At 48.3% G+C, this 18451-nt stretch overlaps 1 protein-coding gene across 1 annotated transcript; it reads right to left on the bottom strand.

Moving 5' to 3' along the window:
- Nucleotides 1-3582: 3582 nt before the first annotated feature.
- LOC144669389 (ATP synthase F(0) complex subunit f, mitochondrial-like) lies at nt 3583-8325 on the bottom strand. The gene is made up of 4 exons (XM_078531784.1): nt 8232-8325; nt 6303-6410; nt 4923-5039; nt 3583-3721 (listed from the first exon to the last, which is right to left on the bottom strand). The coding sequence occupies exons 1-4, from the start codon at nt 8299-8301 to the stop codon at nt 3693-3695; spliced, it is 324 nt and encodes a 107-aa protein (XP_078387910.1). The 5' UTR covers nt 8302-8325; the 3' UTR covers nt 3583-3692.
- Between the last annotated feature and the right edge of the window lie 10126 nt (nt 8326-18451).

Genomic DNA, 18451 nt, shown 5'->3' with positions numbered 1-18451 from the left:
TCTTTTACCTCCTCCTCTGTCTCGCCTGAAAACCATATGTCCTGGAATACTGAGCTGCCAATCCTGCCCCTCTCTCAACCATGTCTCTGTGACAGCAATGACATCATACTTCCATGTGTTAATTTGTGCCCTCAACTCATCTGCCTTATTTGTCAGACTCCTTGCATTAAAATAAATACTATCCAACTTTGCCAAACTCCCTTGTGCCTTAACTAGCCTATAATTTCTATGCCTTCCAGACTCACTTGCTCTGTCTTCTAATTTTGGCTGTGCATCTCCCCCTGTTGAACCTCCTCTCAGGATCCCACCCCCCTGCCAAATTAGTTTAAACCCTCCCCAAAAGCACTAGCAAACCTCCCCACAAGGATGTTGGTCCCATTCTGGTTCAGGTGCAACCCGTCTGCCTTGTACAGGCCCTAATGTCCGAGAAATCTAAAGCCTTCCCTCCTGCACCATCTCTCCAGCCACGCATTCATCTGGACTAACCTCCTATTTCTATACTCACTAGCGCGTGGCACTGGAAGTAATCCAAAGTTTACTACCTTTGAGATCCTGTTTTTTAATCTGTTTCCTAGCTCCCTAAACTCTGCTTCCACGACCTCATCCCTCTTTCTACCTATGTCGTTGATACCAATATCTACCACGATCTCTGTCCATTTGCCCTCCCCCTTTAGAATGCTCTGCAGCCATTCAGTGACATCCTTGACCCTGGCACCAGGGAGGCAATTAACTATCCTGGAGTCACGTCTACAGCCGCAGTAACGCCTGTCTGTTCCCCTTACTATCGAGTCTCCCACCACTATTGTTCTTCCCCTCTTTTTCCTCCCCTCTGTGCAGCTGAGCCATTCACAGTGCCATGAGTGTGGCTGCACTCCCCAGAGGAACCGTCACTCACCGTTTTCCAACACAGAGAAACGGTTCTCGAGCGAGATGCACCCTGGGGATTTCATGACTACCTGTCTGACACCTTTCTTCTGACTGATGGTCACCCATTCCCTCTCTGTCTGCACTTCCGTAAGCTCTGAGGTGACCACATCTAAAAACGTGCTATCCACGAAACCCTCAGCCTCACGGATGCACCTCAGTGCCTCCAGCTGCCTCTCAAGCTCCAAAACTCGGAGCTCAAGTTGCTGCAGCTGGTGGCACTTCCTGCACACGTGGTCGGTCAGAGCGCAAGGAGTGCCTAGGACTTCCCACATGTTGCAGGCGGTACATAACACGGGACTGAGCTGCCCTGCCATGCTTCTAGTTGAAAAAGAAAACCCTTACTTTAAGTTAAATACAGTAAAAAAAAGTTAATTTATGTGCTTTAAAAATTAGACCCCTTACCTTTCCTTAGCTGTATCTATTTTAAACTGGAGAAAAACACTTACCCACTATTCACCAATCAGCTCTCACCTTTGTGCTGATGTTTTTGAAGCTTCCCCCAACTCGCGCTGGTTCTGATCTCTCCACCGCTCCCTCGTTGCTGTCTTGTGATGTCAGTCTTGTTATTTTCAACAAGAACTGACTGTAGGACACTCTTCCCAGTGCATTCCTTGAACAGATGTGTGTGTGTGTTTGCCTCTAATACCTCTGGAACAGTCTCATTTACCTGGTACAAAGAGATCCTTGTTCTTCCCTTCACCTTTCAAATAAAAAGCTATCACATTCTGGCATCACATTCCTGACTGTTGCCTGTGGATGGACAGGCTTTGGGAGTCAGGAGGTGAGTTACTCACCACAGGATTCCCAGCCTCTGACCTGCTCTTGTAGGCATAGTATTTATATGGCTAGCCCAATTCAGTTTCTGGTCAATGGCAACCCTCAGGATGTTGATAGTGGCAGATTCAGTGATAGTAATGCCATTGAATGGCAAGGGGAGATGGTTGGATTGCTTGTTAGGGATGGTCATTGCCCGGCACAGTGGGCACAAATGTTACTTTCCACTTATCAGGTTGAACTTTAACGTTGTCCAGGTCTTGCTGTATGCAGACATGGCCTACTTCATTATGAGTTGTAAATGGTGCTGAACGTTGTGAAATCATCAGTGAACATCCTCACTTCTGACCTTATGATGGACAAAAGGTCATTGAAGCAGCTGAAGGTGGTTGGGCCTAGGATAATGCCCTGAGGAACTCCTGCAGCGATTGTCCTGGGGGCCGAGATGGATGATCACCAACAACCACAACCATCTTCCTTTGTACTAGGAACGACTCTAACCAGTGGAGAATTTTCCCTGATTCCCAGTGACTTCAAATTTACTAGGGCTCCTTAATGCCACACTCAGTGGAAGTCTTGCTGTCAAGGACAGTCACTCTCACCTCTGGAATTCTTTGGTTACTCTGACCAGAGAAGGGAAGTGGGTAGGTCAGAGGACGTCCGTGTCAGACTGCTGCTAAGCCTAGCTAAAGATGGTTAGCTACAGGCCCAGGCAGAGAGCAATCAAGGAGACTATCAGCTCTGGTTACCTGCCTCTCTATTGTGGCTATGTCCCTGTTGAGGGACCATGCAGAGTCCATTGGTGCAAATGAGGCACCCACAGCCAGTGGGCACTGGCCAGACTGGAGTGTGTAGCCAACACAAACATCAATATGATTCTTTTTTTGTTTCATTATTAATTTGGACTTTAGTGGTTGGTAAGGGAGACGAGAGCAAAAAGCAGAGACCCTATCCTTGTGAATGTTTCTTATTTCAATGGCAATAACACCCCCAACACCATACGCCTGTTAAATGGATCCAAGGCAGAGGGTGAAGTACAAAACACAGATCTTTTCCTTGACAGTGGGTTTATTCACAGGATGCAGCATTACACATCTCTGCCATCGACCACAGTGTTCCAACTGAGTCTCTTTATTCTCGAGTACACCAATAAAACAAATTAACTAATTGACAAATTGAAAAACCCTGAAAGGGGCACCAACCAGAAACAAAAAAATAATCAACACACTTATTAAAAATTAAATTAAAATAACATTTTTTTGGTAGGGGGGGTGGGGGGCGCTGATAATGCACTCCAGCCCCTGTGGCACCTATTGGTCGCAAAGAGCCTCGAGCATTCCAGTCCTCACTCAAACAACACCCATCACCTGTGTATCTTAACAAGATAATCAACCCACCATTAACATGCCCTCTCCACTTGGATCCAAGCACCAATTTGATAACCAAAGCTGCCCAAGTATAGTTTGCTAGGCATAACTGGGGGAAATGAGGGCTTTCTCTCTGCAAGTTAATTAGCTGCAGGATGCAAATTCAGTGAGCTCCCCAGTGAGTCACAAACTCAGTTGGAATATTTCGGCTTCAGACTTCCCAATGGACAAGGATCCCGCTAAAAACTGGAGAGACCACGAGAGCGGTTTTTCTACAAGCTATTTTGTTGAGGCTGGGATAAGAGGGCTGAAGAAGAGGGAGGGAATCTTTATTATGTTGTCAGGGTTGAAACAATAGCACTATCATGGCATTAACTGGGGGATAAACACCAGTCTGGGCCTGTTGGGCTGAACGGTCAGTTTCTGTGCTGTAAATACTGTGTCCAGTTCATAATCTACCTAAACATGGGAATATTCAGTCCCACCACCGAGAAGCCAAAAAATAAACACACAATGAGATTGACACTGGTCCTAATTTTATTTTCCATGATTCTAACTCAAACACTCGTTTCTTTAAAGTTCCATAAATACAGCGAGCGGAACGATCTGGAATCCAGCAGCAGTTCAGTGATATTTTCTCCAACGCTCGTGCTCTGAGGGGAAGTGGGGGTGGGGGGGGGGAAAAAATGATAAACAGGTCAAAAGGAAAGTGGATAACAATTGATCATTGAAAGCTGCTGACTTATATGAATTGTGCATCAGTACCAAGTCTTACAGAAGCATTTCTATAGCGCCTTTCATGACCTTAGTACATCCCAAAATGCTTTTTAGTCAGTGAAGTGCTTTTTGTTTGAAGCATAATGACGACTGTAGAGAAACATCAGCAAATTTGAACTCAGCAAGCTCCCATCAATGGCAGTGATAATGACCAGATCATGTTTTTAATTATGGTGATTGGAGGGATAAATATTGACACTCGCACTGGGGAGATCTCCCCTGCTCTTTTGAAATAGTGCCGTGGGATCCTTTACATCCACCCGTGGGACTTTGGTTTAACCCCTCATCCAAAAGACGGCACCTCTGACAGTGCAGCACTCTCTCAGGACTGCACTGGGAGTATCGGTCTGGATTGTGTGCTCAAAGCTTCTGGAGTGGGACTTGAACACTCAAGAGTTCCTTCGCACATACTGTGCAACTGCCTCAAGTTTAATAAAAGGTTCCTGCATGATGCCGTTCACACTTCATTCTGCACAGCTCCTGGATGCCTTACACTGGCTGCCCGTGTAAATGGGGTTAATTCAGAGTAATTAGGGGTCCTTCGCAAAGTGGATTTCAGAGCAACGGCCATCATTGCGACTTTTGTAAGGCTTATTAATATTCACCCCACCCAAAGTTGGGGGGGGGGGCTGCACATAACATGGATACGAAAATGAGTGTAATCAATTTCAAAGGGATGTTGGCAAGGCAAACATTATCCAGCTCTAACTACCAAAGGTGGTGGTAGTGGACCTTCAGTTATCCCAGCAATCCAGATGATTGGTACGTGGGTACCACTGGCAAGGCCAGCATTCTTTTGCCGATTCCTTAGTTGCCCTTGAGAAGGTGGCGATGAGCCATATTTTTGAACCACTGCAGGCAACGTGGTGAAGGTGCTCCCATGGTGTTACTTGGCAAGGAGCCCAAAATATTTCTCAGGTAACGATTGTGAAGGAAAGAAATTTTTGGGGTGTGGGTGTCACTGGCAAGGCTGGCATTAATTGCCCATCCCCTAGTTGCCCCGATAGCTTGAACGGCTCGCTAAGTAGTTAAGAGTCTGAATTTACACTGCATTCGCTACTGGAAGCCTCCACTTACTTAGGTGATCATAGTCCCAGATGTAACTGATGAGAACGTAACCAGCCAGCACCATGGCGACACCACCAATCCCACCTCGCTTTACGTTAATGTACTTGTTGTAATACCGGTTATGGCCTAGAGAGGGGGATAAAGATAGCATGGGCACAGGTTAAAACACAGTCATTACTAACTCATCCATATGAGGGCATGACTTCGCAGAGTTTTAAAATCAGTGAAAATTCCGGGGTTGTCACTCGCTGTTTAATTGTATTACAAAGTCTGTGTAAAAAAAAAACTGCACCAAGCAACTAAACTATTGTACAATTAGCTCCTTTTGCCATCTTTCCCCCAAGGGCTCCTCGCATTCCAGTGGTAACTGGCCCCATTCTCCTCTCCAGATGTTAGGCAAGTGTCTGTCCGACCCTGAGGGGCATCAGGAATGAACCAGGGCCACAAGGGCGCTCCCACTCAGGGGTCAAATGGATAACATTAAAGGGCAGGAATATTTGTTGTTTTCTCCGTTTAGTTTCCCCATACCTTTTCTTCCCCCTTAAACCAGGATAGAGACACCACCTACCACCCTACAGCTGCCCTCAGCACAGATCATGTGATGCACGAGCACCCACAAACAGGCGCGCGAGCACCCACGGACAGGCGCGCGAGCACCCACGGACAGGCGCGCGAGCACCCACGGACAGGCGCGCGAGCACCCACGGACAGGCGCGCGAGCACCCACGGACAGGCGCGCGAGCACCCACGGACAGGCGCGCGAGCACCCACGGACAGGCGCGCGAGCACCCACGGACAGGCGCGCGAGCACCCACGGACAGGCGCGCGAGCACCCACGGACAGGCGCGCGAGCACCCACGGACAGGCGCGCGAGCACCCACGGACAGGCGCGCGAGCACCCGCGGACAGGCGCGCGAGCACCCGCGGACAGGCGCGCGAGCACCCGCGGACAGGCGCGCGAGCACCCACAAACAGGCGGACAGGCGCGCGAGCACCCACAAACAGGCGGACAGGCGCGCGAGCACCCACAAACAGGCGGACAGGCGCGCGAGCACCCACAAACAGGCGGACAGGCGCGCGAGCACCCACAAACAGGCGGACAGGCGCGCGAGCACCCACAAACACACACATACATACAGACACACGCATTCACTGAAGAACCATTCTGTTCCTGCCTTCAACAAGCTCCAATCTGAACGAGCCAAAATGAGGTAGTCCTACACCCTCACATCAATTCAATCACAAGCCCTTATGGTAAACAATGCATTGTTCAGGGAAAAGGTTAACAAACTCGTAGCCTGATTAAAAAGGAAACAACAAAGTGTTCCTGTTTTCCCGTTGGAATTCGCTGCGGAGTTATTTGCAGATGGGGTAGGATGGCACTCTCACCTCGACGCAAAGCCCCTAGGATGCCGTTGGGAGTGAAGTCTCGCGCAGTGATCCATCGGGACAGCTCCCCCAGTTTCACATCCATCAGCCGCTTCTCCATAACTGGAACTGTCAGCACAGAAAGAAACAAGAGGTCAACACGTGGCCGGGGAGGAGTGAGGGGGGGGTGGGGGGGGGGGCGGGGGGGGAACGGAGGTTGTAAATCACCAGAAAATAATCGAAGTTACAACTTTCTTCTCAATTATTCATTCACGGGAATCACGGTAGCCGTCATGGGCAAGGCTAGCGTTGACTGGCCATCCCTCGTTACCCTCGAGGTGGTGGTGGCCAGTCACCTTCTTAAACCATCGCAGCCTGTGCAGTGGAGGAAACACAAGAGTCAGCTTGGCTCAGCTGGCTGGCATTCCTACCCAAAAATCAAAAAGATTTCTGGGTGCAAGCTCCACTCCAGAGACTTAAAAGATAACCCAGGCTGACACACTTGTCCAAATGTAACTCCATCCAAAACCACACTCAAACCATCAGCCCCAACCCCCTTCTATAACCAATCCTAAAATTCTGTCCCACCCAGAGCCACCTTAACCCACCCACCTAACATCTCCTGAACAATTAATCTCACCAGCTTTCTTCCTACACCAGAAAATACATTAACCCTCTCAGTACCAATGCCTGAAGCAAATATTTGAATGCCCAATTATAACTGGGGTCCTTTTCGTTTGAACTTTACTACCAAGCCAACGTTATATACATTATCCCCACAATCATTCCAGGACCCACAAATCAGATTAATCCCTTTTCCAAGTTGGTGTTCACACTGTGTGTTCTACATTCCTTATGAGTGCATCTGCCCTTCTTTAAAAAAAGTATGATTGCTGTTTCTTACATCTGGTTAAGATTCTACCAACATTCGGATCCCCAACAGAGCAGCAGCTCATACCTTCCTTAGATAAGTTAGACTACACCCTGGATCACCACCAACGGGACAAGCTCAGTCCCTCACTCTCCCTCTGGGATAGACTATATCCTGACTCCGAACCCCAATAGACCGGCTCACAACTCCTCTCTGGGTTCAACTCTTCCCCAGATTCACTTTGAACCCCAAAGTAACCAGCTCTCAGCCCTTCTCGCTGCAGTTCAGATCCCTCTGGCTCACTCTGACCCCTAACAGACCCATTTCCCTTCTCTCTGGAAGAATGCTCCACCAGCTCACTCTATACCACAGTCCCAGCTCCTCTCTCTGGCTCATAACCCCCACCCACCCCAAACCCTCTCTCTCTGGCTCATAACCCCCACCCCCCGGCCCCAACCCCTCTCTCTCTGGCTCATAACCCCCACCCCCCGCCCCCAACCTCTCTCTCTCTGGCTCATAACCCCCACCCCCCCCCACCCCTCAACCCCTCTCTCTCTGGCTCATAACCACCCCCCCCAACCCCTCTCTCTCTGGCCCATTCCTCCCCCCCAATTCACTCCCTCTGGCCCATTCCTCCCCCCAATTCACTCCCTCTGACCCATTCCTCCCCCCAGTTCACTCCCTCTGACCCATTCCTCCCCCCAGTTCACTCCCTCTGACCCATTCCTCCCCCCAGTTCACTCCCTCTGACCCATTCCTCCCCCCAGTTCACTCCCTCTGACCCATTCCTCGCCCCAGTTCACTCCCTCTGGCCCATTCCTCCCCCCTCAGTCTCTCACTCACTATCCCCAGGATGAGCCTCCTGCCCGCTCAGGGTGACCTTGCCCAGAGGCTCCGTCCCTGGAGCCAGCCTGGGCCCCGTCCCCCAGTCTCTGTCTCGGAGTTCGGACCCCGGATACATTGTTTCAACTCCACTCCCTCTGGATACAATGTTTCCCGCTCTGGATACAATGTTTCCCGCTCTGGATACACTGTATCGGGTCCCGCTTGGAGCGTCTCCGCTGGATTCCCCTCCTCACCCGGCCTGTCCGCCATCTTCAACAGCGCCCCCTGCGTCACCTGACTGGCAGCCCAGTCCTCCAATAGCATTCGAGCCTTTAGGGAGGCGGGCGGTTGGCCTGACCAATCAGCAGCGAGCTACCCAGCTCTTCAGGCCTAGCCTCTTTCCTCAGCCTAATTCCATCTCCAAGGGAGGGAGGGAGGGAGGGAGGGGGATGGAGAGGGGGGGAGGGGGTTTATTTTTGTTTTTTATTTGACTTTTGTAACATCTCCCTGATTTCAGGAATATTCTCAGTGGAAGCAGCTCAGATTGGTGGAGCACCTTTTAAAAATAGGAAAAGACTTGCATTTCTGTAGCGCCTTTCACAACCTCCCTGTCCAGCCAGTAAAGTAGCTTTTGAACTGCAGTCACTGCTGTTGGGTCACGTTGGAAATGCTGGAAAAGTTTACCCCACAGCGAGACCCCCAGAAACAGCAAACGTGATGACCGGATAAGCCGTTTGGGTGATGTTGGTTGAGGGATAAATATTGGCCCGAGATGCCTACACTTCTTTAAAAGGGCAGCTGCGAGATCTCTTACGCCCGCCTGAGAATCATGGGGAAGCCTGGGAGTCACACCCGTGTTGACATACGGAAGCGAGCTCAGAACAGAAAAATGCCGGATAAACTCAGCCGGCCTGGCAGCACCTGTGGCTGGAGAAACAGAGTCCACGTTTCGAGTCCGTGTGACTCTCCTTCAGAGCTGAAGAGAAGTGGAAATGTGATGGATTTTGTTCTGTTTTAAAGGTCAACGTTGGGTGGGAGCTCAGGAGAAATTTGACAAAGATGTCGTGGACACAAGACAAAGGGAGCGTTAGTGGTAGCGTTAAAGACTAAAGAAGGTACTGATTGAAAGTTCAGGAAGAGACAGTTGGAATTTCTTGGGTGGGTAATAAGAAACCATGATGTAGAAAGCCTGATGCTAATGGGAACGATCGATGGTGAAAGGGATCGAGGTAGACAACGAACGCTCTTTCTAAAGACCCTCGCAAACTGGATGAATGTGCTACCAACGAAGATGATCCACCCCCCCCAGAGCAAGATTAACGTGGAGCTCCTCGATCATCATCGCCCTCTTGCGGTAGCCGAAAAGAGAGAGGAGGCAGGTGGTGCCTTGAATTAATATCTCATTCAAAAGACGGCACTGCTAACAGTGCAGCACTCTCTCAGTACTGCACAGAGTGTCTGTGGGCTGAAATTAGCGCCGCCCTCCCGACCCGCTTGAGCATAAAGTGACACGCGATATTTCAGTCAGCGGGTGCCCGCCCGCCGACAATTAACAGGCTTAATGAGGCCATTAAGGTAATAATTGACTGAAATTTTTCACTGCCCGTCCTACCTCATGGTTGCCGGGCAGGCAAAAAGGCCAAGCGGCCTTTGGATATTTTAGGAAACCTCATCCACGGGCGGGACAACAGCAAATAAAAATAAAATAAACATTTTTTTAGTTTTCATCCATCACATGTCCCTGCTCATGTGACAGAATCGCACGAGGGGACATGTTTTTAAACATTGCTAACTTTTTTATTTTTCATTTTGTAAACCTTCACAGAGCTGCCTCTGGGAGCTTTCACTGCCCGAACTTCCACACTCGCCTCCCCCTCCCGCCCCCACCCCGGCAGCTCTGAGCGCCGCCGCAGCGCGCGTTTCACGCCGGCCGGCCATTAATTGGATGTCGGGGCCCGATCGCGGACAGCGGTCAGCTTCACGACCGCTCCCGGGCCCTGACCCGACAAGGTAAAAATCCTGGCCTGTAGAACTTTATGCTCGAGTTCCTGGAGTGGGACTTGAACCCACAACCTCCTGACTCAGAAGCTGAGCGCGCTGACAATGTACAAAACCAGATACACAATAGTTATAGTTGGCGAAAGCTGTTCTTAAGCCCAACTTAATTTCTCCAGGAACAACCACTTGATTGTCCTTTAAGACACAAGTTTTAAGTCTAAGAGAGGTCAACGTGCCACTTTAAATATTATGGCTCCAACTTTTTGACTGATTCTTTTTCATCTTTATTCTTTCCTGTCGCTGGCAAGGCCAGCATTTGTTGCCCATCCCTAATTGCCCTTGAACTGAGTGGCCATTTCAGAGGGGCAGTTAAGAGTCACCCACATTGCTTTGGCTCTGGAGCCACATGTAGGCCAGACCGGGTAAGGACGGCAGATTTCTTTCCCTAAAGGGCACTCGTGAACCAGATGGGTTTTTACAACAATCGATTATGGTTTTGTGGTCAGCATTGCTGAGACTAGCGTTCAATCTATTTCTTGAATTTAAGTTCCACCAGCTGCCTTGGTGGGATTTGAACCCATGTCCCCTCATAACATTCGCCTGGTCCTTTGGATTACTCGTGACACTGCCAGTACACCACCATCTTCCCCCAAATTGATTTCGGAGTTTGAGATTACTTGGAGTGGCTCTACGTTTTGCATCTTGAAATCACACACACCCACCAGAGGTTAGAACGGTACAGGAATACTCGGCAGCATGCATTTTCCTCCCGACTCTGCAGCTTCCTGACTGGATATCTATAAGAACATAGGAGGCCATTCGGCCCCTTGAGCTTGCTCTGCCATTTAGCTAGATCTTGGCTGATCTTCTATGCACCTCAATGCCACATTACCGCACTACCCGCCGTGTCCGGCGATGTCGTTGGTATCTAGAAATCGATCCATGAGGTGGATGAGCCACGAACACAGGGGCCAGGACCTGGGCAGTGCTACCCGAACCTCATCATCCCATCTGCTGAAGTCTCTTGTCGTGTGAGAAAGAGAGACCGTAGTGGCAGCAACAACAGCTTGCATTGATATAGCACCTTTAATGTAGCAAAATGCAACAAGGCGCTTCACAGGAGTGTAATCAGACAGAAATTGACACTGAGCTACTGGGAGGACCCATTGAAAGTTTGGGCAAAGACACAGGTTGTAAGGAGTGTGTTGATAAAGGAGGTGCAGAGGTGAAAACGTTAAGGGAGAGAACTCCAGAGCTTAAGGCCTGATGTGCCAATCATCAGAAAAATGTATATAAACCCAGAAAATGCTGGGGGGAAAAAACACAGCATTTAATGCTTAACGTTTCACATACGGACTGAAGACTGTGGACCTGGTGGGTATTTCCAGCAACTCCAACTAGCGAACAGATGGTGGCGCCGTCAGACTGGGAATGAAAACCAACGACTCTTCCAACCTGACAAAAACACTGAGAACGAAAGCAAAAGGCAGGAGGAGTGGCTCAATGGGCTGAGGGGTCGGAGGTTGCGATAAAGACATCCCAAGGCAATAGCTAATGAGCAATGCCAATCTATTGTGAGCCAGAAACCGAACCTGCAGCATCCCTAAACTTCAGCTCACCCGAAACTCTGCTTCCTGTACCCTACCTCGAAACAAGTCTCTGTCGCCCAGCCCCCTCCTTGAGTTGCCAACCCTCCAGGATTGGAAGATTAATCTCCAGCACAACATTCAGGAGGAAAATCACAGAGGGGGGGGGCATTAAAAATAATTGTCTTATTCTCCTTGTTTTTTTTTTGAACATTCATTCATTGTAAAAATATTGGAAATGGGGCAAAAGCGGCTTTTTCACCAAGACTCAAGACTGATCCAATTGGATAACAAAGAGTCTGGTCACTTTCTGATTGGCCATGGGAGGCGGTGCAGCCAGAGGATGGACCAATGGCGGGAGTGGGCAAGCAGAATAGTTTGAGGTGAAAGGTCATGTGATGGCACTTTCAGGGATTTGCTCGGCCAGAATTGACAATCCTAACCATCCCTGTCCCCCTGGCCACCTAAGCCTGGAATTCCCAAACTTATGTTTAAACATTTTTTCACACAAAGGACAGTGGAAATGGCAAACTTTCTCTCGCCTCCTGACTCCCCAAAGCCTGCCCACCATCTACACAGCACAAGTCAGGAGTGTGATGGAATACTCCCCACTTTCCTGGGTGAGTGCAGCTCCCACAACACTCAAGAAGCTCGACACCATCCAGGACAAAGCAGCTCCGCTTGATTGGCACCCCATCCACAAACATTCACTCCCTCCACCATCGACAGACAGTAACAGCATACCATCTACAGGATGAGTCCTTCTACCTTGGACTCCAGGCGTAGGACTTGGTTATTAGACAGACTGTAAACATACTCTGGTATCTGCTTAACACTTGTTTATTAGTACTATATCTAAACAGGTTACAGAGTAGGCATGTTGCTCCTAGGCATGATTCCAACCTCTCACAAGAGAGTTTAACACATTACTGACTAATGTCAGTAGCATATCATCATCTATGTCATTTATCAGTATATCCCATCTGTTAACCCTTTGTACTACATCCACCATATTCAACATTCACTCCCTCCACCACCGACGCACACTGGCAGCAGTGTGTACCCATCTACAAGATGCACTGCAGGAACTCACCAAGGCTCCTTCGGCAGCACCTTCCAAACACATGAACTCTACCACCTAGCAGGACAAGGGCAGCAGATGCATGGGAACACCACCACCTGCAAGTTCCCCTCCAAGCCACTCACCATCCTGACTTGGAAATATATCGGCCGTTCCTTCACTGTCGCTGGGTCAAAATCCTCCCTAACAGCGCTGTGGGTGTACCTACACCACATGGACTGCAGCGGTTCAAGAAGGCAGCTCACCACCACCTTCTCAAGGGGCAATTAGGGATGGGCAATAAATGCTGGCCTATAGCCAGCAACGCCTAAATCCCATGAATTAATAAAAAAAAAGGCTATGGACACTGGGGATCAATTGGAGATTTCCTTACTGATATGATAGATTTTTGTTGGGACAGGATATCAAGGAATAGTGAACAAAAACTGGTAAAGGGAGTTCAGATACAAATCGGCTATGATCTAATTAAATGGCAGAACTCGGCTCAAGGGACTGAATGGCCTCCTCCTGTTCCTGTAAGAAGCGTGAGGGGCATTGATCTAAATGTTAACTGTAACGTTCTTGGGAGGCGAGGGGAGTAACAGTTAACATTTATGATCGTCAAAATAGACTGTCATGCTGTTGGCAGTAACTTTAAAACTCTTTGGAGCGTATTACAGCTTGTAACAGAATCTCAGCCAGCAGCTATCCCTTGGTTAGATCTAATAGAGTTGGAAAGGAAATATGAAGACATTTCCTGATTGAAACGAAGATTCAAGGGGCATCCCAACCCATGCTAATTTTTTTTATTTCCACTTCCACTGCCAACACTAATCGATGGGAAAATATCACGGGATAAGAAACGCGGTCCCTGCGCAGGTGCGCCTCAGGTCTCCGACACTTTTTTTTTTAATCTCGGCCTCTGTGTCGAAAATAAACCCAACAGCGATGCTCGCGCAAATGGAGAAACACAAAACGTTAGAACTCCTGCTCGCTGAACAGCAGAGAATAAACTTCCTCTTGTGCAGAAATGTGACAGAAAGCGCTTGTCCCTACATCAGCCAACTTCCTGTGGTTGCAAAGAGGAAACTTGCAGCTTTGGGTTAGTCCATGGCTCTTTTCTTATATTTAAAAAGCACTCATTGCAACACCTGCTAAGCGACCAGGCGCAAAGCTGACTGCTTCAGCATGAGTCTGCTCCTCGTTGATGTCAAGCCTCACCCACAACAGCAGCTTGCGTTTATGTAGCACCTTTGACAAGGTGAAACCGTCCCTAAAGCTTCATGGGAGAAATTCCCAAACACAAACAAAACCAAGCCACATGTGGGAATATTGGGGCAGGTGACCTAAAGCTTGGTCAGTGAGGTAGGTTTTAAGGAGCGAGCTAAAGGAGAGGAGAGAGAGAGGGGCGGAGAGATATAGGGAGGGAATTCTGGAGCTTAGGATCCAGGCGGCTGAAGGTGCATCCACCAGTGTTTGTGCGGGGGTGGGGTGCAATGAAAATCGGAATGGGCAAGAGACAGAATTAGGGAGCACAGAGATCCCAGAGAATTGTGGGGCTGGAGGTGGTTACAGAGAGAGGGAGGGACAAGGAATCAGAAGGCTTCAGATATCGAGCGCCAAGCTGTTTCTCACCAGCGTGATACTGGGGCTGAGAGTGTTGATTTAGGAAGATTGTTTGCAGAAACTTGTATTCTGATGTGTTTAGATGAGGTGAATATTCATAGAAACATAGAAAATAGGAGCAGGAGTAGGCCATTCGGCCCTTCAAGCTTGCTGCACCATTCAATATGATCATGGCTGATCCTCTATCTCAACACCGTACTCCCGCTCTCCCCTTGACGCCTTTAGAGTCCAGAAATCTATTTCCTCCTTAAATATATTCAGTGACTTGGCCGCCACAGCCTCTGTGCCCGAGAATTCCACAGGGTCACCGCCCCCTGAGTGAAGAAGTTTCTCCTCATCTCAGTCCTAAATGGTCTACCCCGTATCCTGAGACTGTGACCCCTTGTTCTAGACACCCCCCAAGCCAGGGGAAATATCATCCCTGCATCCAGTCTGTCCACCCCTGTCAGAATTTTATATGTTTCAATGAGATCCCCTCTCATTCTTCTAAACTCCAGTGATTACAGGCCTAGTTGGCCCAATCTCTCCTCATACAACAATCCTGCCATCCCAGGAATCAGTCTGGTGAACCTTTGCTGCACTCCCTCTATGGCAAGTGTATCCTTTCTTAGGTAAGGAGACCAAAACTGCACGCAATACTCCAGGTGTGGTCTCACCAAGACCCTGTACAGCTGCAGTAAGACATCCTTGCTCCTGTACTCAAGTCCTCTCACAATGAAGGTCAACGTCCCATTTGCCTTCTTAACTGCTTGCTGCACCTTCCTGCTTGCTTTCAGTGATTGATGTACAAGGACACCCAGGTCCCTTTGTATGTCAACGTTTCCCAATCTATCACCATTTAAATAATACTCTGCCATTCTATTTTTCCTACCAAAGTGGATAACTTCACACTTATCCACGTTAAACTGCATCTGCCATGTATTTGCCCACTCACTCAACCGGCCTAAATCACCTTGAAGCCTCTTAACCTCCTCCTCCTCACCGCTCACATTCCCACCAAGTTTTATGTCATCAGCAAACTTGGAAACTTGGTTTCCTCATCCAAATCATTGATGTATTCCTAAAAGGATTCAAGAGAGAAGATATGGAGAAATTATTTGCTTGAAACTCAAAAACGAGGATGTATGACCTTAAAATGAGAGATAGACCATTCAGGAGTGATATCAGGAAGCACTTCTTCACACAAAGAGGAGTGAAAATCTGGAACTCTCTACCCCCTCCCAACGAGCTGTTGATATTGGGGGTCAGTTTTCAAGACTGAGATGGATAGGTTTATGTTGAATATGGGTATTGAAGGATACAGAGCAAAGGTGGGCAAATGAAGCTAATACAAATCAGCCAGGATCAAATTGATTGGGAAGCAGGTCTGAGGGGCTGAATGGCCTCCTCTTGTTCCTATGTTATGACATTCCTAAGCATGAAACAAGTGTCAGAATAAAAAAATGAATTGAAGCCTCTATTATCAGGTGCAAACCCATGGGTCTCTTAACCAGGATTAAGGATTTTTTTTGGGAGAGAGGAGCAGCCTATTAATGTTGGTGTTTGTAATGTCAAGGGAGCAGAACTTCAGGGAGACGTTATTAGACAGAGTCCCAAAGAGAAATCGTCTGCCAGGTATGGGTCTAAATCAGAATGAAAAGGGAAGTTGCTTCAGAAAAGGGTTGCCCTAAGTTTATGTTGAATGTTTGATGGGCACAGTGTCGAGGGAGCTTTACTCTGTATCTAACCCCGTGCTGCACCTGTCCTGGGAGTGTTTGATGGGAACAGTGTAGAGGGAGCTTTACTCTGTATCTAACCCCGTGCTGTACCTGTCCTGGGAGTGTTTGATGGGAACAGTGTAGAGGGAGCTTTACTCTGTATCTAACCCCGTGCTGTACCCGCCCTGGGAGTGTTTGATGGGAACAGTGTAGAGGGAGCTTTACTCTGTATCTAACCCTGTGCTGTACCTGTCCTGGGAGTTTTTGATGGGGTCAATGTAGAGGGAGCTTTATTCTGTATCTAATCCCGTGCTGTACCTGTCCTGGGAGTTTTTGATGGGATCGTGTAGAGGGAGCTTTATTCTGTATCTAATCCCGTGCTGTACCTGTCCTGGGAGTTTTTGATGGGGACAGTGTAGAGGGAGCTTTATTCTGTATCTAATCCCGTGCTGTACCTGCCCTGGGAGTTTTTGATGGGGACAATGTAGAGGGAGCTTTATTCTGTATCTAATCCCGTGCTGTACCTGTCCTGGGAGTGTTTGATGGGGACAATGTAGAGGGAGCTTTATTCTGTATTTAATCCCGTGCTGTACCTGTCCTGGGAGTTTTTGATGGGACAGTATTCAGGAAACTACTCTATGTAACCAGTGGTGTATCTCATAACGTAAGGGTAGTGTAGTGAGAGGAGTCACTTTACAGGGATGATTCCAAGGTCAACCACTGTTTGTGAGGAGTGTACTCCAAGGAAGCTACTGTTGACACTGCTGCATTCCCCCAGTACTGAGACACTCCATTTGGGAGTGTGTTACTAGGAGGAAGTGAATTGCAGAAACTTATATTGGAGCATAGAAAAAAAAAGCTGATCATGTGCTTTGATCCTCACTTGAATTTATTACCCACATTTTAAAAAGTAGAGATTAGACCATTGAAGAGGGAGAGGGTTTTCAGTGTGAGGAATCTGCTGACTTCTCTAACGTTCAGCCCTTTATCCTCACACTAAGCAAAATGATACAGATTATTCAAAAGCGTTACACGCCAAAAGTGGATTCAGATTTGTTGTGCATGATTGTTTTCACTTGAAAGGGAAGGAGCTTCTTAAAGGGGAAGTCACACTGCACATGAGGTTTTTTTATAATCTGGCTGGCCAGCCCTATGTAAACGTCCATCAACCCCCCAACCCCTGGGGCATCTGGGGCGGGTAAGGGTCCCCTGCTCTACGCTGAAGGCGGGCGGTCGGTCCCATCGTACTTAGACTGACATAGTGGAGTGCTCGGGAATTCTGAGCTTCAGTGTGATAGCTGGGACACATTTAATTCCCCAGAAATGAATAACGCAAAAAAACAAAGATGGAACTTCCTGATATCTCCCCTGAATGACCTGCGCCCTTGTCCTGGACTTCCCCTACTAAAAGAAACAGTTTCTCACTATCTCTCCTATCACTTACTTCAATCATTTTTCAATTAGATCACCTAGTTAATCGTCCATACTTAAGGGAGCACAAGCCCTGTCGACACAACCTGTCCTCATCGTGTAACCTCACTAGCCCCAGAGTAAGTCTGGTGGATCTGCATTTTACCCCCCCACCTCCAAGGCTGATATCATCTTGCTGAGGGTTATGGTAACTGAGGCTGATCTTTGCTAAGTTCAATATCAACCAGGGAAGGAGAGAGAGAGAGAATTACAGTGTAAACATCCATTCTCTGACACTGGTCCGCTTTGACAATTGCTTTCTCACTTTTGAGACATGCCGAATTTTTCAGTGCTGAATGTGGGTGGCTAAATTGCATGACTTTTTTCTGCAAAGCTCTAATTCTGCACTGAAAGGTGATCACCTCAGTTGCACCTTCTTGCAGAATTGACCTCCTTAAATGACAAAAGCTGAGCAAAAAAAGCAATTAAAACAAAACTCCCCCCCCCTCCAAACCACCCCCGGCTTCTGGGCTGGGGCAGCAGTGTCAGCAAAACCTCCCGGTTCCTGTGCCCACTGAATCTTAGCAAGTTATTCCACTATAGGGAGGGCATCAAGGCCTAATACAGCCTTGTCTGCCTCCAATGAGCGTCCATGGGGCACTTTTCCTCATCCTGATCACTAGGTAGTGACCTGGAACTGATTGCCCTGACAGATTTATTTTGTCCTTGCTGGTGTGGCTGCTGTGGGGGAAACTGTAGCACCCATCTACGCACCTCCCCTCACCCCACACCTCACTGCCATCTGGCTAAGACCAGATAATTGTGCAAAGAACCAAGGATTAAATTTGAGGCCCTTTCTTGACCTTTGTGGCTTAGTACCTCATTATTTGGTTGTTTGTTTTCAAGCAAATTCTGTTTGATATTGTTATGGACTTGACTTTCCAGACAGGTTTCTCATTAGAAACACTGAACTTTATTTACAGGCTGCAGCAGCAGTTACATGCTTCCATCGAGCTCCACGACTCGAAGAAGAACTCCCACGCTAAGGTTCCCCGCGCTTAGAGCTGATTCATTCGCACGGTCTCATGATACTATAC

Source organism: Cetorhinus maximus, chromosome 29 (genome assembly GCF_964194155.1).
Source record: "Cetorhinus maximus chromosome 29, sCetMax3.hap1.1, whole genome shotgun sequence".
NCBI classification, from domain to species: Eukaryota; Metazoa; Chordata; class Chondrichthyes; order Lamniformes; family Cetorhinidae; genus Cetorhinus; species Cetorhinus maximus.
This window is presented reverse-complemented; position numbering and strand designations above follow the sequence as displayed.